At 38.3% G+C, this 22806-nt stretch overlaps 1 protein-coding gene across 1 annotated transcript in view; it reads left to right on the top strand.

Moving 5' to 3' along the window:
• Positions 1 to 22806, top strand: part of RAD54B (RAD54 homolog B) — a 63428-nt gene that overhangs the window by 40035 nt on the left and 587 nt on the right. Inside the window, exons 5-14 of the mRNA XM_086741020.1 lie at positions 2818 to 3105; positions 6298 to 6460; positions 7168 to 7393; positions 12236 to 12443; positions 12983 to 13122; positions 14848 to 15138; positions 15959 to 16134; positions 18345 to 18606; positions 19912 to 19978; positions 20291 to 20491. Of these exons, the coding sequence (XP_086597146.1) occupies positions 2818 to 3105; positions 6298 to 6460; positions 7168 to 7393; positions 12236 to 12443; positions 12983 to 13122; positions 14848 to 15138; positions 15959 to 16134; positions 18345 to 18606; positions 19912 to 19978; positions 20291 to 20491 (2022 nt within the window). The remainder of the gene's footprint in view (positions 1 to 2817; positions 3106 to 6297; positions 6461 to 7167; positions 7394 to 12235; positions 12444 to 12982; positions 13123 to 14847; positions 15139 to 15958; positions 16135 to 18344; positions 18607 to 19911; positions 19979 to 20290; positions 20492 to 22806) is intronic.

The raw sequence follows: 22806 nt of genomic DNA, 5'->3' as shown, positions 1-22806 counted from the left end.
AGTTGATTTTGGTTGCTCACATAATGCATTGGAGAAGGTGTTAAAGTTAGGGGAAAATACATAGGTAAGTTCCTTGTAGACATCCCAGTCAGTTATACGGCAACTGGGAATGTCAGAGGTTGGATCTGTACTTTTCAGCTAGTCAAACAGCTAAAAATACTATCTTTGTCGGAAGGAGAAGCAAACGGCAACGTTTTCCAAAGTCAACTGTGCAGCAATTTTTAGTCTTGTCGTTTTAGCAGCAGCTGTTGCTGTAAGACTCAGTTTGGGTTGATATCAGAGTTAAAAATAAGACTCAGAAACTATAGGCTGCAGTCAACTTGAAGCAGACATTTTTTTACTGAAAGCGAAGCAAGAATTAACTTTGCTAACTGAGCCAAAGATATTTTGTAAGGCAGTAGGATTGGACAATGTTGCTACAAAACATAATTTGATTGATTTTTGGGCTGAGATGGCTTCTGTGCTGTTTTGTTACAGTCATGACATTGTGAGCCTTGTTAGGACCAGGCAGTTTTGATTTGCAAATCAGTGTGTAACTTAGAAGTTTATTTTAATTTATTTATAGCAAAGCAATATATGTACAGACTTGCTTGTTTTTGAAAAAGGCAGAGAGAAAGAGAGTAATGCCTGGAATGCATCAGCCACCACCCTGTTGTTCTTGTGTTTTTTTCAAGTCCTGTCTTCTTGAATTAGCAGAAAACACAATACAAAAATGAATATTCTGATGTTCACTGGTAAAAGTAATTTTCCTGAGTTTGGTGGTGTCGGTGAGCACAATGATACCAATGTCATTGGCACTAACTTACCCAATCAGAGTTGCTTTCAGTGCCTGTTGATTCTAAGAAAATCATAAATTGACCAATTTAAGCAGTTTAAGTTTTAAATTTCTCCAATTATTCTACAAGCCCATTGAGTGAGAAGGAAAGGTCTGGTAGTGGTGCTTACCTCCAAAATTGCATTTAATACGAAGAAGTTTACAGTGAATGTGAATGAGCATCCAGGAATATTATTTTTAAATGGGAAGAAAAGGGCAAAGGAAGATTTTTTTTTTTTTTACTTAGGCGTACCAGTGCTCGATCTATGAAGGAGCATGGGAACCTAAAACCAGCATAGGCTGTAGCTTGTTTTTGAGGCAGCAGAACATCTTAATTTTCTCCCTTGCAAATGTCCTAATTCCTTAATGAGGTATGACAAATAATTTTGGAAGTGCTGTCTTGTAATTTGCTGTGTTATAAAAACAGTTATTTCTGACACCTGCATACATTTGAGCTTTGTAGGTTTAGTTTTTGGCTTTCCTGAGTTCCCATCTACCCTTAAAACCCATCCTGCCTTAGAATTAGACTCTTCAGACCAGAATCTGAAAGATCCTGAACTGAGATACACCTGTATTCAGTATGCCCAACTTGAAGCTATGTAGAGGCAGTAAGAGAAAGCAAAAATGCAGAGCAAAGAGACGTCATAAATGCCCTCTCCAGGCACCTCATATAGGAAGGCTGATGCATTCTCCTGTGTTCTGGTATCTTCAGCTCTTTCCTGAAAGCAAGAAGAACCAAAAAAAAAGCATCACTGTGTGCTTTTTGCATACTTTTAGAGGAAGGGGAGAAAAATATCTCCCTTTTGGCCAAACTGTTCTTCAGCACTTGCTTAGACTGTGAAACACATTAGTAAATTTATTCTCTTAAAGGAATTCAAATCCACATCTTCACCTTCCAACCCTCTGGGAAAGGTGCGTTCCTAGAAGTGGGAGACCTGTGCTTTGCAAACAGCTCCCAGTAGTCTTTATAGGTAGTGTGTATTGGATAAAGTATGTGTAAAACCCCGGAGAGTTTTGCCCTTTTCACAGGTGAGTGCTGTAATTTCTGGTCTACATAGTCATACTTTTAATTTTTTTGGCCAACTAAGGATCCAAGCCTGTTTATTCAATGTGGCACAAATTCAACATCTAGGGTAAAGAACATTCCTGCTTCTAATTTTGCAGGAGAGATGTGGCTTTGACCTTCCTGACTTAAGAAAAGAAACTACACGTGTCTCCCATTTCTTATGTGAAAGCTTCAACCACTAGAATGCTATTTAAAAGAAAGAACCACCACTCTTTTCTACATCTTTATCTTAAAAGAAAATGGCAGCTGGAGCTGTGTTTTGTAATGAGACTAATAGTGCACTGCAGCTGCTCTGAGAATGCCCACCTGATAGAGTCCCTAAGGGGGCACAGAAAAATGCATCGACTCCTTCATAGGTTTTTGAATGAGCGAACTATTGAGTTGATTGATAAATCCTGGCAAAAATCAGGGATATATGTTTCAAAGCATATGTAGAAGTAAAGATTTCATATGCATACAAGTCCTTGATTGTAAAAATGTAAATTAGAATGATTAAAAAAGAATATTCTGTCTAGATCAACAGCAAAGCAGCGAGTGGTGTTCATGTCAGGGGCATGAAAGGAACGAAAAAGGACCTAAGTGATCATTAGTTTTGAGCAAGTTTAAAACGAAGGCAAGCTGCTAGATTTTATTATATGAGGCTGTTTGTAGTAAATTTCCTTAATGGATATTTGATGTTCAGTAGAACTGATTGTGGATGATGATGGTAGAATACTTGCTTACATATTCTGGTGTCTAATTCTGATTATTAGCACTGAAATGTCAAGCTCTGTTAAGGAGGGAAACACTTTATAGGTTCATATGTGTAACAATTCATATGCTTAAGAACCAAATACCTGATGACAGTTTTGTTTGTTATTCCTGCAGATGAATACAGATGTTAAGGAAACATTACTTGCTGTGTTGTCTTAATTGCTATTTCTTGATATTATTTTAGGTACTGGATATAAATCTAAAGAGCTAGACAGTCTTGCTGAAGGCCAAACACTGATGGTTGGAGGAAAAGAAATTGAAGTGATGGGTGTAATTTCAGCAGACGACTTCAGTAGCGGCAAGTGTTTTCAGGCTGGAATAGGGACTCATGACACAGACCCAACTGCTTTATCTGAGGCTAACACAAAACCATTCTGTAAACCGTTCAAAAGTGTCTGTCAGTCCAGTACTAAAGAGAATATGCTCAAAGATTCTCAAAGCTACAAACCTCGCCACGATCCAAATGCTTCAAGTAAGATTCAGATTTTTAAGTTCCTTTAAGCATCCTCTGACTCTTAAAAAAAGTAGAATATGTAACCAAAATTTTCTTGTTCCACCATGTATTACTAAAGTATTTCTGACACAGAGTATTGATGTTTCTATCAATATCATGCTAGGATTTTATCATGTGTGTTTCTAATGAGTGAAATACTCTGCACTGCAGAGCTCATAGTTTTTACAGATTGCTGTAGAAACAAGTTAGAGTGGTTTCTGAGAGTCAGAAAAAGTCTGACACATGCTAGAAGTTCTAGATGAGTTCTGGCTTCCCACTGGGGTCAGTGAAGCACTGACATAATGTTGTAGCATAGTAATTACAGTGGGGGATCAGTAATAGAGAGGTTAAGCCAGATTCAAAGAATTGCTTCTGACAGCGCCTGATCCAGCCAGTGAGTGTAACTACACTGCCCAAACTCAACCAGATACATTTTGGAATAAAAGTTTTGTTTTATAATGTTACAAGCTCCATGTGCTGAAGAGCCATGGGAGTTCACAAATTGCATAGAAGCAGGCTGGTGAAGCAGTTTTATAAGAGGGATCTTGTAAACATTTGAGAGCTGCAGGAAGTTGTGTTGCTTATCTAAACGAGACGTACTCTTTGTCTGCCAATAACAAACCATTTAGGACTATATTCTGCTGATGGCCTTATTTTTTAGATGGAAGATAAAAATGAGTTTAAACCAATGTTTCTAAGCAAAGCAGTGCATATTTTAAAAAAATACAAGTTTGTTCTACATTCTTACTATAATTATATCTCTATCCTACTTCTTACCTCGTATCCTGATACTGTGGGGCTTTTCAAAGCTGCTAACTGGCTGCTATGTGAATAAATAATCATAGAATCATAGAATGGTTAGGGTTGGAAGGGACCTTCAAAGTCCAACCCCCCTGCAAGGAGCATGGTCATCCCCAACTAGATCAGGTTGCTCAGAGCCTCATCCGGCCTGGCCTTGAACGTTTCCAGGGATGGGGCTTCCACCACCTCTCTGGGCAACCTGTTCCAGTGTTCTATAACTCGCATTGTAAAAAATTTTTTCCTGATTTCCAATCTAAATCTACCCCCCTCTATTTTAAAACCATCATTCCTTGTCCTATTGCAACAGGCCCTACTGAACAGCCTTTCCCCATCTTTCTTGTAGGCCCCCTTGAGGGACTGGAAGACCGCTATCAGGTCTCCCCGGAGCCTCCTCTTCTGCAGGCTGAACAGCCCCAACTCTCTCAGCCTGTCCTCATAAGAGAGGTGCTCCAGCCCTTTTATCATCTTTGTGGCCCTCCTCTGGACCTTCTCCAACTGGTTCATGTCCTTCTTGTGTTGGGGGCTCCAGAACTGGACACAGTGCTCCAGGTGGGGTCTCACCAGGGCAGAGTAGAGGGGCAGAATCACCTCCCTCGACCTGCTGGCCACGCTCCTCTTGATGCAGCCCAGGATGCGGTTGGCCTTCTGGCCGCAAGGGCGCATTGCCTGCTCATGTTGAGCTTCTCATCCACCAGCACTCCCAAGTCCTTCTCCTCAGGGCTGCTCTCAATCCATTCTCCCAATCAGGTTGTAATTAGTGATATCATTGGCCCTATTCTAAGAGCAGCCTTATTAACACCAGCTTCTGGTCTGAATTCACCTTGATCATATTGTATCTAACAATCTTCCTTCCTGTGATTGCACGATGATACATTACCTTTCTAACCTAAAATCTGGCAAAGACTTCATATATTTGACACTCCAATTAACTTCTTTGTTGTTTCTGCACTAGTCTGTCTAAAAGCTATGGTTTATTCTAGCTCTTTGTCTCCTGTGACTTTTCTTCTGGTAAATTTGAGTACCTCCTGTGCAATTTCCCTGAAGTGCCTGGAGAGCCCTCAACACATCAGTAGGTTGGACTCTTAATCCAACCTAGTGTTGCTTACGCAGGAGATTCATGGAGTTTATTTAACACCTTGTTGCATAAGCTCTTTCAGAAGTAATGGAGATACTTTCCCAGACAAGGACCTTGGGACTGGAACATTCAGAGGTTTTCATGTTGAGGTCCAGTAGTCGATAAAAATGCAGCTTCTTCAAAATGGAAAGCCATTTATCCTTGTGCTCAGCAGAACAGAGCACAGTGACAAAGATGTAAAGCCACATATATGATTTCTAAGCTTTTAGTCCATCGTTCATCTAAGCCTTGTTTCTTCCCCATCTCTGAGGCTGCAAAATTTTGTCAGAAAATTTATGTTTTTGTCACCACTGGCTCATATGTATACAGGCATGCAATTTGATGTAATCTATCAGAATTCAGCCCTTTGTCAGTAGGAAACTCCCTGAATGAGCCATCAACCAACCGATTTCCATGAATAAAATATCAGTGTAGATCTACTCTAGAGACATAACAATACCAGCAGCTATAAATTGCTTTCTCATTCTGTCCTCTGACAATACAACTTTTCAGTGAGGATGTGCAGCATCAATATAAGCAACTCAGTATGGACATTGTCTAGCAAAATTATGACCTTAGAGTCTGTAAACAAATTATGACAAACAAACCTGTTACTTAGATGTAGCCAAAGGATATATTCCAGTACTTCATGCTCACTTTGCCTCTGTATGTCTTCAAACCTGTCAACGTCTTCTATTCATGCACTTCTATTCATGGCGGCCTTTGTCAGCTCACTCTCAGTCTTTCTCTATTTTTTTTTAACAAATCACTGTCTTTTTATCTCTGTTTCTCACACAGAGAAGTCTTTCTGGGCAGCTACAAGAATAGCCCTTTGAAATGTAGTGTCTAGACTTTATGTAGCTCATTGTTTATGTTCTTTTTCTTAAATTTTCCTTTAAGAAGCCTTTTAGACTTTCTTCTGATTTAATTCTGCATTCAAAGTCGTCTTGCAACATTTATTAGGTAGGCAATTTCACCTCATCAGAGAAAAAATACTCTGATTTCTCAGTTTGTCATCTTTACCTTGAACAAAAGTGCAAACTATTTGGGAAATTTCTGTAAAAGGATTTTTTATTTAGATGCTCTGTTAGTAAATCCATTTTCTGTCTGAGAATGGTCAATACAGTAAGCAGTATTTTTGGCAGTCATTAGATCGTTGATTTTATTCTGTAGCTGAGTTAGAGAACTAATACCCTTTGCTAACAGACTAAAAATAATGTTTTTGTGCAATACTTGCATATATTTTGAACTTCAAGATTCTCTAGTTATGCCAAGACCAAACGCAAGTCATCAGTGGACCTTCAATAAGGCTGGTTTACCTGTGGTGGATGTAGTTGTGGATCCTTACATTACAAATAATCTCCGACCCCATCAGAAAGAAGGAATTATATTTCTATATGAATGTGTAATGGGAATGAGGTAAGATGATAATTATCATTTTGGCTTTTAATACCTGTAATATTGTCATGCCCATGTTTGAAATTAGACAATTTGAATGGGAAGATTTGAGCAATTGTTCAATTAATTAGTATTAGTAATTTTCCCCCAGTAAAGGTTGCATAATTTTTTTCTGACCTGTGTATAGCATCAGGTTTACTGTGACTTTGCCAGATGTGATGAGAAGCTTGTGCACCAAAATGTCTGTCAGTTCTACTGCAAATACCAAGTCTTCTAAACATGGATACAGTCTAACTCATGCTAAAGCACACTGATTTCTGGGATTTACAATTCATGTAATTCATAATTATTAAAACAATGTATAATTCAATCATTTACAATAAAGAAGCTGTTATACCAACCTGTTGAAAAAAATACAGTAGTATTTTCAAAAGTGTTTTCTTAGTCATAGATTCCTTAAGGTATATACAAGTTTTTAAAATATTAGATAATAATTTGAATTCTAAAACAAGGTATAAACTGTTTGGTTTTGAAGGACTAACACATTAATCTAGAAAACGAGAAATATCTAGTATGACGGAATGAAAACCTACAGCAGAGCATAATAAGTATAAATAGATTCTCTATACTTCAGAAAAAAAACCACAAGAAGCAATTCCCTAAACCAGTTGTAAATAATTATAGATATGTCATTTAAAGTGTTACCACGGCCTAATTATATCTTACAGAGTTAGTGGCAGATTTGGAGCTATTCTTGCTGATGAAATGGGCTTAGGAAAAACATTGCAGTGCATTGCCCTTGTCTGGACTCTTCTGCGTCAAGGGGTCTATGGATGCAAACCTGTACTAAAGCGAGCACTAATTGTCACCCCTGGGAGTCTGGTAAAAAACTGGAAAAAAGAATTTCAGAAATGGTTGGGAAGTGAAAGGATCAAAGTCTTTACAGTTGATCAGGTAAGATTTGTTTTCAAAAGGGGATCAGGTCATATTTGGCTCAGAATATAGGACTTGTGATTTTTTTTCCCCTCTTTTTTTTTTTTTTTTTTTTTAACCAGAGACCAAAACTAGTAATTCTCTGTAAGTATTTATTTGTAATGCTTTATTTCTCCTTCAGGTAATTGTCCATATGGGCATTTAGCTGTCAGTAACCAGGTCATAATGCAAGCTCTCCTACCTGCATAGCATATGTCCGTCTTCTCTTTCCTCAGGCTTCACCTTTGAAGATGTAAAAGGTGACATGCTTCTCTGTGTGTCTCTTCAGTTTAAGGAAGAGCTTTCTATTGTCTATCAAAGTGTGCACCTTCCCTGCTTTATGTACCAGAGCATCTGCCTTGACTGACTTGTACTGTGGTAGTTGCTTTTGTTCTGTACTGAAAACATTTTCCTTTTTGTTTTGTCTGTCTGCTCAGGTTACCTCAGAAGGTTATTCTCTTTACTGTCACTGTCAAGAATCAGATTTCTGTAGGGATGATTTAAAGTCTCATGAGTTACCAAGGCCTAGAGGCTCAGTGTTAGGTAATGTGAATATCTCTCATCTCTAGAAGAAAACAGACAAATACAAATCTTAATAAAGAAGCTGATGATGCTGATCCCTGTCCCTCCTATAGTAGAGCTGTTCCCACTGGTAAGGACACTCCCAGGTTCCTGTAGGGCCTGGATGAATCCCATTTGCTGATGAAGTACTTGATTTTTTAATATCCTTGGTATACCTTTAGGGTTTTACCTTTCATTTTGAAACATAAAACTCTCTCCGTCCTTTACTGCAAAGACTAAAAGTTTTAGTGCAGACTCTGTGCTTCACTGATCTTTATTGACCACATGAGACAGGAAAGCACCTGGCAAATTAAAAGACAGGGTAGTTCCAGGAGTGAGGTTGTAGTATCGCTGACTGAGAGCTTTCTCTGGAGGAGAGTCACATCTTGCTCTGGTTGTCCAGTAAGACTTTATTGCCATGTGTATTTTCCCGTTAAGCATGGCTCAATATCTCAGTCAGAGGGTTGTGTCCCCTCAGGACCAGCATTTGTGAAGCTGTGAACAAGACACTTGCTCATGCCTTCGTTAACACTTCTGAAGCTTTCAAATTAAACTCTGCTTTTTATAATAAACCATCCAGTATTCCTAAGACTTCGGGTGCTCATGTCCATATGGAGTGGGCATTCATAGCAGAAAGGAAAGAGAAGTTGATTAGCGAACTGTGGTTTCTATATGTACATTCAGCAATCTGCCGTACCCCTACTTTTTCTTTGCTCCTATATATTTGAATTGTGCCAGTGTGAAGAAGTGGAGAACTTACAGTATCTGCATTGGTGCTTGCAACAGAGATAAAGATATTTATTTTCCAAAGTTATTTTTTTAGTCTTATAGATCCATATGAGTAGATTGAAGAAACAAATAGTACTTCATTCTAAAGATGACTCAGTTCTTATATCAACCAGGTGTGCTTTTAGATTCTTGCATTAGCCTCATTGTCTGTATGGAAGAGTGAATATTTCAGACGAAATGGAAGTTTACAAACTGTTTTTAACCTCTTTTGTAGAGTGTATGAAATTTTGTAACTATAATTATTTATTTGAATTCCACTCATTATTGTCAAACTCTTGAAATTACTGAACCTACTCATCTTCCACTGAGGACAATCCACATGTAATAGGTGCTCTTTGCTCATTTGCTTTTCTTTGTTACTTGTTTCAAGATGTTGAATTGAAGCAAACAGACTTATCAGGAATTGTAATGCAATATAGGTCAGGATGAGAAATATAGAAGTTTCTAAAAGAAGTGGATACAAGGCAAAATATAATATGGCAACATTTCTACCTGAAAAGGTAGTTAGAAATAATTCAATGTTTTCTTGCAGTTTTTATGAGTAATGTTAGGAGGAGAAAACCTGAATTTGCTGACAGTTACTATGACCCAAAATGACAGTAGCTTTCATTTTCTTTTAATTTAAATAACTAATATTCTTACTTATCTCATTGGAGCCATTTGGATTGAGGACACTCAGCAGCTTTTAAGATTGTCTTCTAAAATAGCGAGGAATACCTTGTCATGCGAAAGACAGACATAATATGACTTGCCTGGGGTATAATGAGGTATTTCAAAATAATTTACTGTCCATCTTCTCTGGGAAAACAGCAATTACCATACTGTTATTTCTTCAGAATAACTTAAAAGGAGGAGTGTGTCTCAAAGGTTTTTTCTATTCTTGCCTGTAAGGAACATTCAAAGAACTGGCAGACTGTTAAAAATGGGTTAGGCATGTTTTCCTCACTTTCACACTGAAACACTGCAAACTGATCCTGACCCTTCAGTAGCAGACTGTTAAAAAAACCCCAGGACATTATTTACTTTTAAAATGTGATTACAGTTTACCTGTGTTAAAATGCAAATGTTATGTAGAGGACATTTATTTTAAAATGAAGGTGTCCCGACAAAGGCTGCATTTAGATCTCGTTAATCCATGTTATCAGCATTTGAGATATGTTTGAGAGAATAACTCCTTTATCTGTTTGCAGAGTATCACTTCTGCTGGCGTATTGTGTTTTGGTTTTTAAGTAGAAATATCTGGAGAATTAATTAATTCAGGATTTACATTGCTTCATGATTCAGCATTTTTTAATTTACACTTCACTGCCTATGTTGGATTTGGACTAGTGCAAGGAAGGGTCTGTTCACAGAGTAAGTCTGGGACATTGTGGAGCTCTAATACTGATTGACAATTTGTCCATGTGTAGCTCTGGGTGACTCGCTTAAACCTGTCAAGTCACTTTGGGTAATTGTGAAAAGGGCAGCTATAGTACATACATACCTTGCAGCCAGTTAAGAGGATAAGTTAGTTACTTGAAATTAGCCTGTACATTTATTTTAATTTTTGGTCCATCATCCACTGCTGTTATTCTATACAGCAGTGAATGTATTATATTTAGCTGCAGGGGGCCTATAATATTTCAGGACTCTCCTACGTTTTTTAAGGGGTCTGGAAGAGTTGATGATTTTCCAGGGGAGGGACGTTGGAGGCAGTTCCTCAGTGCCCCCACCACATTCCCCGTAGTTTCAGCTCACACCCAGAAAGTGTAGGAAAACAAAATGATTTCTGAAGCCTGGGCATCTTCTGATGCTTGACTATCCCAAAAGAAGGTCAGAGAGTCACTGTGTCTGTTTTCAGGGCTGCAAAGTGGAGCCCTGTGAATACTTGACAGGAACAATGTTGGGTGTTGCCTACAGGGCTCCTCTGTGTCGGGAAATTTTCTGCTCCTATTTTGGAACTGGCAGTAAAAATACTGACCAGAAAACTGGCAGTTATCTACAGTCGTGGAAACAACAGGAATGCTCAGGTCCTGTCCAAACACCTGGAGAAATTGGTGCATGCCGTTGTTACCTACTCCTCCCTACTCCTTCCTTCCTCCGACACGTGCTGGGCCTCTTTGTGAGCAGCATGTGGGCACTGATCTACCACAAGCTATTTTATGAGATTAATGTGCCAGATTCGGCCCATAGATTCATTTGAATCACCTGCTAGGAGGCTCTAAAGGTTGTGATAATTAAGTGGTGCTGCTTTTACAGTGTATTACACCATCTGGCTCCAGACTTAGTCGTGTGTGCTTAGTAACTGATCTTGTTTAGAAATAAAAATACCTTCTGAGACTCTAGCTTGATTTACTTGCACAATTAAAGAGGTTCTTCAGCTTGTCAGCTGGGCCCATAGCCTGCTTAGTTAGTGAACACCATTAGGAAATAGGAAGGAGCATGCAGGGAATTAGTGTCTGGAGCTGAGCAGAAGGGTAAGGGACGTGCGTGCAGTAGATTTTTCCATTTTTATGCATAATTGCAAGACAAGTAAGCAATCCTGGTACATTCACAAGTCTGTACAGAAATGTAACTATTTCTAGGAATTTTTTTTTTTAAGAAGCTCCCCATCGCATTACAGTGACTTTTTAGTTTAATGTATCTCTTTTTAAAGCTGGCTTTGTCTCTCCAATCTAGAACTGCATAGGTCCTATTCTGCTCAGCTCTTGTTGGTTTTCCTTATTGTTATGTTTGATAATAACCAGGTAGACTTAGTTCTGGTTATTTTATTTAGGAGGTCAACAAAAGTCTTGATGTATATTGAAGCAAAAGGGTTTGAAGGGTGTGTAAGGGTGAAGGAGCTCACAGCCATTTTCTGACCACTAATACAGGGTTGAGAAATCAATTGCATTTATTTACCAATAGACAGACATGTTTTTGGGGGCTAGTTTTGGGCTCTGTTTTCTGAGTCCCAGGCTTTCCTTACCTGTTGGCCAACCCATCAATGTTAAGGACTCGTAATAAAGTTAACACCATATTCCATTCAAAGCTATGAGAGGAATTTTAGGTTGGTGTAATGTGTTAACTTCCTACTGGGCCACATTACTGCACCCTGCAGCTTGACATCCCAAAGTGCATGTACAGGCAGCTACTTATGCCTCTTCGTTATCTTGGCTTTAATTATTCATTTGAAGCTTACCTAAATGCCGGAACTGGGAAGCTGTTACAGGGAACCTGTGCTTTTCACTTTCACAGTAATGTGTCTCAAAGGATTTGAAGTCCTAAAAGAATAATAAATTTTCTTTTAATGAGGTGGAAAACTCTAAATTGCTGTATCAGATCCTGTATTTCCTTTGCAAATTAGGAAAGAATCAATAATCCAGGCTTGTGGAGGAGATAGTAAATGTCTTGTGCCATGCTCGAAAAATTTCTGTAGACACTAGATGTTTAAGGAATGTGATGAGTGATCTCAAAATAAGTAGTTGTATGGTATATTTTCCTTTATGCCTGCAGGACCACAAAGTAGAAGAATTCATCAGGTCTCCACTTTATGCAGTTTTGATAATCAGTTACGAGATGCTACTGCGATCTTTAGATCAAATTCAGGCTATAGAATTTAACCTCCTAATCTGTGATGAAGGACATCGTCTGAAAAATAGCTCTATTAAGACAACCACAGCCCTCGCTAGTCTTTCTTGTGAGAGGAGAATTATCCTTACTGGTTGGTATCTATAGCTACTTTTGATTTTAGCTATGCTAAGAGTATTAGGTTGGGGTGAAGGAAAAAGCTATTGTAAGTGTGGCAGGAACACAGTATAAATTTTGGCAATGGGTATAAGATGCACAAATCTGGGGCCTTGTAAAAGATTATTTCCATTTTTTTTAAAATAAATGCAAAATTTGTCCAGCGTCAAGGAGCCTGAGAATGAGTAATTTCCTTACTCGGTAAGGGAATCAGGACTCTCTTTACATACACTCATGGTTTTCCTTTATAGTTATTTAATTAAATTGATTTAGAACTTGACTTTTTAAATTCCTGTGTCAAAACTACTAGATGTGTGTTCTGTTTAGTTAGGCGGACAGTAGTTTATTAATCAAGATAAAGTTCTAGATTAATCCAGTACTCTGAGTAATTTACATTGAAACAAAACATCTGTTTTCAGATGCATTCTCAAAGTTAAACTCTGCATTCAATGACTGTACTTCTATCATTTTCATGGAAAAGTTGCCAAATGCAGAATTATTTTTTTCTCTTTCCAGGTACTCCAATCCAAAATGACTTGCAAGAATTTTATGCATTAATAGAGTTTGTGAATCCGGGAATACTGGGTTCTTTATCCACATATAGAAAGATATATGAGGAACCAATTGTGAGGTCTAGAGAACCTTCAGCAACAAAGGTATATTATTTTAAAAAAGGAGTTATAGAAAAAAATTCATAGACAGCACTGTGTAATTTGCCTTTTGTGGAATAAAATGAAGTTCAAGACTAATAGTAGCAAAACCTTTTCACCATCCTATTTGAAACAAAGTCAGTTGTTCTTCAAGGGGAGCTGGAGGAATACATGCATCTTGAGATCACGGCATCTCAGCTGCCTATTAATTATGAGGCAAAAATTGTTCTTCCAACAACCTGCATTCCCAAAAATGCCATGCAAATTACCATATGTTGATACTTTATTCATTCTTAGTTTCTCCAGAGTACTGTAAAATCTGCATAATGTTATTGCATCCATCAAGAAATTCTAGAATATAATTCGAGTCTTGGGTATCTTCTGGGACATTATCTTCCTTTGTATAAGACTGTCGTAGTTCAGCCCTGATCAGGACCAGACTACGCAGTCTGTCTCTCGCTCCCCCCACCCTCCGAGAGAATAGGAGGAGATGATATAAGAAAAAACAGCTCAAGGTTTGAGATGAGGATGGGGAGAAATCCTTAAAGTTACCGTCACGGGCAAAACAGACTCGACTTGGGGAAAACTATTCATTTATTTCTAAAATTAGCAGGAGAATGAGACAGGGAACAAGATAACCTCCCCCCACCCCTCCCTCTTCCCGGGCTTAACATTATCTATACTACCTTCCCCTCCCGAGCGGCACGGGGGCGGGGGAAGGGAATGGGGGTCGCGGTCAGTTCATCACGGGTTGTTTTACGCCGCTGTATCATCGTCAGGGGAAGAACTCCTCGCATTCCTCCTCTGCTCCAGCGTGGGGTCCCTCCCACGGGCCACAGTCCTTCGTGAAACTGCTCCGGCGTGGGTCATCTCTTCCACGGGGTGCAGTCCCTCTAGAACAGCTGTCCCAGCGGGCCCTCCACGGGCCACAGCCTCCTTCAGGCCTCCACCTGCTCCAGCGTGGGGTCCTCCACGGGCTGCAGGTGGATCTCTGCCCCTCCATGGACCTCCATGGGCTGCAGGGGGACAACCCGCTCCACCATGGTCTTCACCACGAGTTGCAGAGGAATCTTGGCCAGGAGCCACATTACTCCTCCCCCTCCTTCTTCACTGACCTTGGTGTCTGCAGCCGTTCCTCACAACAGGCTGGCAGACGCCTCTCAGGATCCTTTTTACATCTTATTCACTTCTCATCTCCTCTCCACTTCTTGCAGCCGGGCCGGGCCGAGTTGGGCCCAGTCGGCTGCCCGGTGGGAGGCCAGAGGGTGAGGCCTGCAAGGCCCATGAGGCTCGCGCCTCCCCCTCTCTGCCCCCCGCTCAGCTGCTTCACATCTTCTCCTCTTTTTCCTGTTTTCCCCCACTTAAATACGTTATCGCAGAGGCGTTATCACGGGACATTCTGCTACCAATTGGCTCGGCCTTGGCCAGCAGCAAGTCCGCCCTAGGCCCGTCCGAGTCCACTGAACAAAGGGGAGCGACTTCTAGCAGTTTCCTACAGAAGCTGCCACCTTAGCCCCCCCCCCCCCCGCTAACAAAACCAGAACAAAGACTTAGCTTAGTTCTAGGTCTAGTTTCTAATGCTAGTGGTACTAATTGGAGAAGAATTGAGTCCCATGTCAGAAAGTGGTATCATACATTTAAAATATTCTTTAACTACCTAATTAAGACTGTATAGAAAATTATTGTGATGAAATGCAAGATTATAATGAATTTTTTACTTTTTTCTTTTAGGAGGAAAAGGAATTAGGAGAAAAAAGAGCAGCAGAACTCACACGCCTCACTGGACTCTTTATTCTTAGGAGAACACAGGAGGTTATAAACAAATTTCTGCCTCCCAAAAAGGAGAGCATCATCTTCTGCCGACCAACAGCACTGCAACTTGAATTGTATCGAAAACTGCTTAGTTCTCGAGTTATTAGGTTCTGTCTACAAGGCAGGCTAGAAAACAGTCCTCACCTAATATGTATAGGAGCTTTAAAAAAACTTTGCAATCATCCATGTCTTCTGTTTAAAGCTATAAAGGTACCTATTTGCCTGGGGGTGGGTGGGTGCCGGGAATTACTCATTTCAGCAGGCAAAGGTCACTAAAACTATGTTATGGTCAATGTGCATGTTACTTAAGGTCATTTCTCATTTCCATACTCTCTTCTCATGTACAACTTGCTTTAGGAGATCTGCTTTCAAAAACGTAAGTGTTGGGAAATCTGGATGTCCTCAGGGAAGGTATCTCATCAGTTTCCTATTGCCTTATGGTATTTTCTCATTCTTCCTGTGTTTTGGCATTTGAGTAGTTTGGCTTTTTCCTCCCTGTGAAACATTGATTTTCAAATCACAGCAAAATATTACCTGTATTTCCTATATTTTATTGTTTTTACTTGTTAGCTTTTATTCCTTTCCCGTTGCATAACTGAATCTTAATGGCAGCATCTTCCTAAAAAATGTCAATGATTGGGATGTTCCATAATAAAGTATTAGGGAATTTATAAAGAATAAACAGTGTATTGATTTTTTAACCAAATTTTAGATACAGCCTCACTGTGGATGTACATCTGTGTGATTTTTAAGTAGAGAAGTAGAACACATTTTTCGGTTTTAAGTATTTCAACTTTCTACTCAGCTGCAAATGATATCTTAGATTAGAGGTTGTAAACCAAAATAAATGCTATTGGTATTTTAAAACTGTGCCTTCAATCCAGTATTGGGAGGTTGTCATGCTTACACGATACACTACTTTGTGTCAGCTTTTGATGCCTCCTTGTGTCTTTGTAAGAAGAATATAGCAAACTTTAAAAATAAGCTAAAACATTATAGAGGATATGGAGCTTGAATCCTTTTATTTCAGGAAAAAAGCTGTGATCCTGTGTCTGACAAACATGTTGAGTCCAGTCTCTACGAAGGTCTAATAGATGTCTTTCCACAAGATTATACTTCGGATACTTTCTCTGAAACGGATTCAGGAAAATTGCAGGTGCTGGTGAAGTTGTTAGCAGCAATCCATGAGCTCAACTCTTCTGAAAGGCAAGTGTGAAAGAACGGTAGAAGGGAGATAATGGGATATTGTTTTGCTTTTCAAATGCATGGGGGTGTAATATTCAAAATAATGGTGTTACAACTGTTTGCGGGGGTACCAAACATATTTATGCATTGTCCTCCAGGGTCTTCCTTGTTAAATTACTAAACTAGGATTTGCAGCTAACATAATTTTCAAAGTTTCTCTTCATATTTTTTCCAGATAAAAATCCTTGTATTTTTCATACTGAGTTCCAGCAACTAAGTTTGCTACAGCCCCTGTACTGACATATTATCTTTCCAATGCTTTGTATCTCCTTGAGGAGATGTATTTGTGTATTAAATATTTTAAATTGCACTAAATGTTTTTAATTACTAGATTTTCTATGATTCTTTGATTATAAATTCTTTCCTCTTTAATCACATTTAACTGCATAGTGCTTGCTGCCTTTTCTGCTCAGGGCAACCAGACTCAACAGGTGAACCTGACAGCAACTGCTTATTTCCCTCATGATAAATGGCACAGACACGTTGGAAAAGTTCTGTTTATCATGGGATAATAGGATGCACATGGTTAGTTACTGTGGAATTGCTGGTTCATGGAAATCTCACATGACCTCATATCCCATGATAACTTTTTTATGTACTCATGCCGTAGAGCCCAGCTATTCCAAAAGTATTTAGCTTTTAACTTTTATTTAAGTTGATGCTTAAATAGGACACGCTGTAATTCAGTAGCGGGAAGTAACAGCAGATCTCTTGGCACTGATGTACTGGAATTTGTTTGTTCCCAATGCTCTCCCTCTTTACAAATCAGAAAGCTGAGCCTGTCGTTGAAATTTATATGCCTAACATCCATTGAAACCGGTGACAGCTAAATGTCTAAATGTACTGGCTTTATTTCTTGTAGGTCAAAAGAAACAGGGGTATCAGGAAAAAGCACCTTTCCCTGTGTCAGTGCTATAGGAGCTACTGAGTTCCAGTTGGTGTTGAGGCATTATTTTACATCTTTAAAAGTTCTGTTGCTTTAATTCAGTATTGATCACATTTCTTTTTGTTTCCCTGCTCGCATTAGTACTAAATAGTTTTTGTTGTATACGGACTCAATTCCACTTCTCTTACAAAGCTTATATTTTATTTTTGAGTAAAAATAAAGGTGTGAATTTGGAGTTGATCAACAAAAAATCAATCTTGCAAAGTCTTTACAAACAAGTCTTGGATGTAGTTCAATTGTTGAGTCAACTGTAATAATAAAAGTACTTTAAAACAATTTAAAAATATTAATTTACTAGATTTTCACTGAAATTATTAATCTAGTTCTTCAGTACGTGTTTTTAGTAATTTTTTTTTTTTAATGGAGCACCTTTGATGGAATTTTGTACATTTAGTTTAGATTATAGTAGACCTCCAAACAAGATCTAGCAGAAAATGCCCTGTGCTTATTATTTGGTTTATGGCTTAAATTCAAAAGAACTTTCTTTGTCCCCTCAGTAGAATCATACTCAGTATATGGGAGGATAGAAATTCTAGATTGGCAGAACTCAAACTTATTTAGACAAAATTTCAGAGAAAAACCATTGACATAGTATAGGTCATTAGTGTAAGAGTTCAGAAGACTGATTTTGCTTTAAAAAAGTAACAACAAAAATCCAGACTATATTGTTTGTGATATCTTTCACCATCCTTCATCCCAGTTCTTTTCAATTATAAAATGTGGAAAAGAGTAATTGTTTTCCTATTTGACTTTCATTTTGTTTATTAGAATTTTCTGAGCTTGTCTGTAGAAGTTCACAATAGCTTTTTCAATAAGTAGAATCATAGATATATATTATTTATTAACTGCTACAACATCCTCTGCAAATGATGCCTTAACAACAGCTATTTTGTATAAATAGAGATTTATTTCTTAAAAAAAAAATGTTTCTATGGTTGATTCTCAATCCCTGCAATCTGTGCATTAAGCCAAATTCTGTTGCGAAGGAAACCATTTGTTATTTAACATTTGAGTGCTTGACAGTAGGTATAATGCATCCAAATATAGTATGTGCTTCAAATTAATAGGAAATGTTTTATTTCTTGGTAAATATGAGTAGCCTCAGGTTGATATGTAGTTTTTGCTTGACTTGTGATTTTATTATCTTAGATGTCTTCGGTCATTTGTTACTGGGATTTGACTTTACCAAGCTCTAAGATGATAACTTTCTTTTACTGTTTGACAGAGTCGTACTTGTATCCAATTACACTCAGACGTTAAACATATTACAAGAGACGTGCAAACATTATGGATACTCTTATACTAGACTTGATGGACATACTCCTGTCTCCCAGAGACAACAGATTGTTGATACTTTTAATAGTAAATTCAGTCCAGCTTTTATCTTTTTGCTGAGTTCAAAGGCTGGCGGAGTAGGACTGAATCTGGTTGGAGCATCTCATTTGATACTGTTTGATATCGACTGGAATCCAGCTACGGATATTCAGGTCTGATAATAACTGTGTACATGGGGGTTGGGATGGGCATCAAATGATTTCTTAATTGATTTTGAAAAGCCTGGCTTTACATGCCTTATTGCTACCCAATTATCACATTGTGTTTGGACAAGTACTACACTGGAGGTAAACTCTTTCTCAGAAGAAAAGAAGAAATATTTCTCTGTCATACATATTTGGATCATTAGAAGACCCCTTGCAGTAAAAAATGAAAAGATTAAATTCTGGTTTCTTTGGAGGAGTGAGTCATGTATCCCCTTTGTCTCCTGACCTCTTTTTAATTGGAAAGTTGCTGTGGTTCTAAAAAGAAAAGAAAAAACACATGATTAGACTGCATAGCAAATGTTGCTATTGATTTGCAGTAGCTGAGAAAAAGGGAGGGGTTCTGATCAGAATTAAGAGAATGAGAAAATCACGTGGCAGTGATGCAAAAGAAAAAACAAAGCCAGCACTGTGCTATTCTTGTAGTGGCACTGTTGGAGTCAAGGGATTATTTAGTTGGCATAAGAATGTTCAGTTAAAATAGTCCCTTAACAATAACCATTAAAAAAAATCTTTTTTATAAACACAATAAGAATTTTTTTTATTGTAGAGTAATGCTGTGTGCTTAGTATCTGAAATAAGCTCTGATTCTTGGCCCTGCTTCTGTTCCAAGTGTGAATTAGTACCCTCATGGTCATTCGTCTTGTTTAAAACACAGTCTGCTAAATCAGTCAAAATTGCTACAGGTTGCCCAAGACCACAAACCATGTTGTGGATACTTGTACCCAGTATGCAGGTGTAACCCTTATATTTCTGAAAAAAAAATCATATAGCAGTATTCAGTTACGTTTTGTTTGTTTAAGAATTAAATGGGGTGTGAAACACTGATTTTACGATTTTAAAAGAAATGGAAAAGTAATTTTTAAAGAGATACTGTGGCAAAAAACAATTTTGGAGGTGGGGGATAAGGATGAGAGTTCCTGAAATATTAAACAGTTGCTAGTGCTTGGAAAACAACTGTGAAGAGAGGATTTCTGGCAGGAAAGAGGTGAAACTCCTACTTTCCTACTATGGTACACTGAAAAAAAAGAGGAGCATAAATAGCAGAAAGTAAATGATATTTTAAAAATTATTTACAGTTAATACCAGAAGATTTTAATAAAAACAGTGAAAGACAGTTATTGAGGAATGCTTTCTTTGGACAACATCTTTTTGAATGAGCTAGCAGAACTGGTAATTTGATCAATGGAAATATTGGTGAAATATTGTTGTATAGTAGGCTGTTAACACTCTTCATCTTTTTACTTTCTTCAGGCAATGGCTAGAGTGTGGAGAGATGGTCAGAAACACACTGTGCATATCTACAGATTGCTAACCACAGGTCAGAGATGGTGCTCAAACATATCCTAGAGTGAGGCAGCTATTGAAATTTTGTCTGTAAAAGAAAGGGAGGGAGTGTTTTTGGAAATAACTTGTCCTTTAAAAATATATATTATTTGTTCTGAATTTAGTTAAAATAGAGACATCACATTGAATCATTTGCCTTTGCTTTGCTTTTGCTTGAATAACTGAAAATAGTGGTTTAACATTTCCTGTGAATATTGTTATCAAGAAATGGATAACTTGTTTCTGGCAAGTACTGGTCAAAAATTGTCCCAGTGTTTTGGTTTTGTTTTGTTTTTTTTTCATACAGGCTCAATAGAGGAAAAGATTTATCAAAGACAGATCAGCAAACAAGACCTTTCTGGGGCAGTTGTAGACCTTTCCAAGACATCTGAACACATCCATTTTTCCATTGAGGAGCTTAGAAATCTCTTTACGCTTCATGAAGATTCCAGCTGTGTTACCCATGACTTGCTTGAGTGCGACTGTATGGGAAAGAAAGATCATCAAAGTGAGTTTCATTTTCATTAGCTCTGGCCATACTGAGGGGGTACATCCATTCTGAATACATAATGTCACTGGAGAAAACTCAGTAAGGTAGGATTGAAGTAACGAGACTCATTATGGGATCTTCCAGATATTGGCTAAGTTTTGTAATCCATTGGAGACCTTCATAAGATGAAGAGGAGGAAAGACTAATTCCTTGCAGTAACAACCAGTTTGTGTATCACGCCTCTTAATTCCTTATATGGTGTTTTGTTTCTAAATATTCAAGGATAGCAATGAGTAGCTGGTGAAGGTTTGTTCAAAAGCTGTTTATCTGAGGACAGGTATACCAGCCTGTAGCAGATGAAGATCTCAATGATGGGACAAATCTCTGGATATAACCCTTCATTGCACAATTAGCTATAGCTGATGCAGGATGATTAAAAGAGGATTTTGAGAAATGCTGGAAGATCCCCTGGCAATTGTAAAGCCAAGTTGCAAATATTTGCATCTACCCTTCCTGCAGGAACCCGTCTCACTTGTTCTTTTGGTGTATCAAAATTGTTTTAATACCTTGCTGCATGCAGGTATACATAGGTTTAAGTTAGGAGCAAGATGCCAAAGAAATAATAAAAAATGTTTGTAAGTTATGTTTACATTGCATCCATTTGAATTTTTATAGCTTTTCTAATTTCTTAAAGGAAAAAGTGTCTATTGCCCTGGTGTGTTTCTTTCCTTTCAGTGTGAAATATCCATATACAGTATTCACAGATGTGATGAGTTGTCAGTACTGGTATCTTCTAAAAGCGTACATATACCACAATAAAAAAAAAAGCCAAAAAAAAGGCTACAAGAGTGCGTGTTCTCAACAGACATGAGCAATAAATTTAAGTAATACAGACCCAGTGAGACTATTTTGCTTGATGGTTTTCACGTCTCCAGGTAGTAGGCTGGAGCTGTGTTCCTTTCTCATCTCATTCTACCCAAAATGGGGAGGACTTTGTTAGTGAAACCACAGTGCTTCTGTAGCTGTAAGAATTTTACTTTCTCCTTTATTTTTGCTCCACATATTGATTTCATTGTCTTTGTGTCTTTCTTTTACGATTGAAAAATTAGACCTTCTGGTTTTGCATTAAGTGATGTTCTAAAATATACCAGCCTCCACTTAGGTACTGTTACAGGATCAGTGTGGAAAAGGCACCTTTAGTGTTAAATGTTAAACAGATTTTCTCAGTGGTGTGCAGTGAGGCAGGTAGAGCTCCTGGACTGCAGAAATCCAGAGAAATTTTGTAATATTACTGTGATGAACAACAAAGTCTGTTTCAAGTGCAAATGTGCATCATGTGTCAGCCAAAAGACAAATCTTGCACGTGAGTCTTTAGGGGCTCTCCAAAAGCTTAAAAAACTCAGGAATACTCTCAGTCGTCGAGCTACTTGTATCACTGGTCTTTCCTAATGAGCACATAACATTGCTATGAAAATATTTCACAACAGGTTTTGAACAGAAATATTTGACAACAGGTTTTTAATAGAAGGAAGCAGATTCAGACTGGACATAAGGGAAAAGTTTTTTACAATGAGGGTGGTGGAACAGTGGAACAGGTTGCCCAGAGAGGTGTTTGATGCCCCATCCCTGGAAACATTCAAGGCCAGGTTGGACGGGATTCTGAGCAACCTGATCTGGTTGGAGATGTCCCTGCTTCTTGCAGGGGGTTGTACTAGATAGTCTTTAAAGGTCCCTTCCAACTCAAACTGTTCTGTGATTCTATGAAACCAGTAAGAGCAGTCATTGGTTAAAATCAGCAAACTGATTTCTTCATTTATCACATGTATCAGATGAATCATGAAGCCAGCAATGTGTGGCATGCCCTGCAATGACCTGATACTGTTCAGGGCTTTAGAATCCTTTGTCCAAAGTGAATTCTCTTTGTGCTTTATGGGGAGTTATCTTTTCCTTACTGTGATATACAGTATACAATATTGTGTATACATTGAACAACTTGCCATAATCTGGATGTACAGAGTGCACTAGAGATCCAGCTCTAGTGAGCTGAGGCAGTGAAACAGCTATTCAAGCTATTCTTAGCTGGTTGGAATGACTCCTCTGGGAGGAAATAGAAGCCAGCATGAATTTTGCTGCAACATACTTCTAGATTCAGATTTACGTAAAGAATGGGAGCAGCCCAAATGTCACAGAATTAGGAAGACAGAAGAAAGGAAATAATCAGATAAGATATTTCCTTTCCCATCCTTTTGTAAAAGGGTTTGTCTTTATGCTAGCATATGGTGATTTTGATAAATTCAATCAATGAGCAAGAAGCAGCCTTTTGTCTCTTCCTG

Source organism: Chlamydotis macqueenii, chromosome 2, assembly GCF_036417535.1.
Source record: "Chlamydotis macqueenii isolate bChlMac1 chromosome 2, bChlMac1.mat, whole genome shotgun sequence".
NCBI lineage: Eukaryota > Metazoa > Chordata > Aves > Otidiformes > Otididae > Chlamydotis > Chlamydotis macqueenii.
Note: the sequence above shows the minus strand (reverse complement) of the source record. Positions and strands in the feature narration are given on the sequence as shown.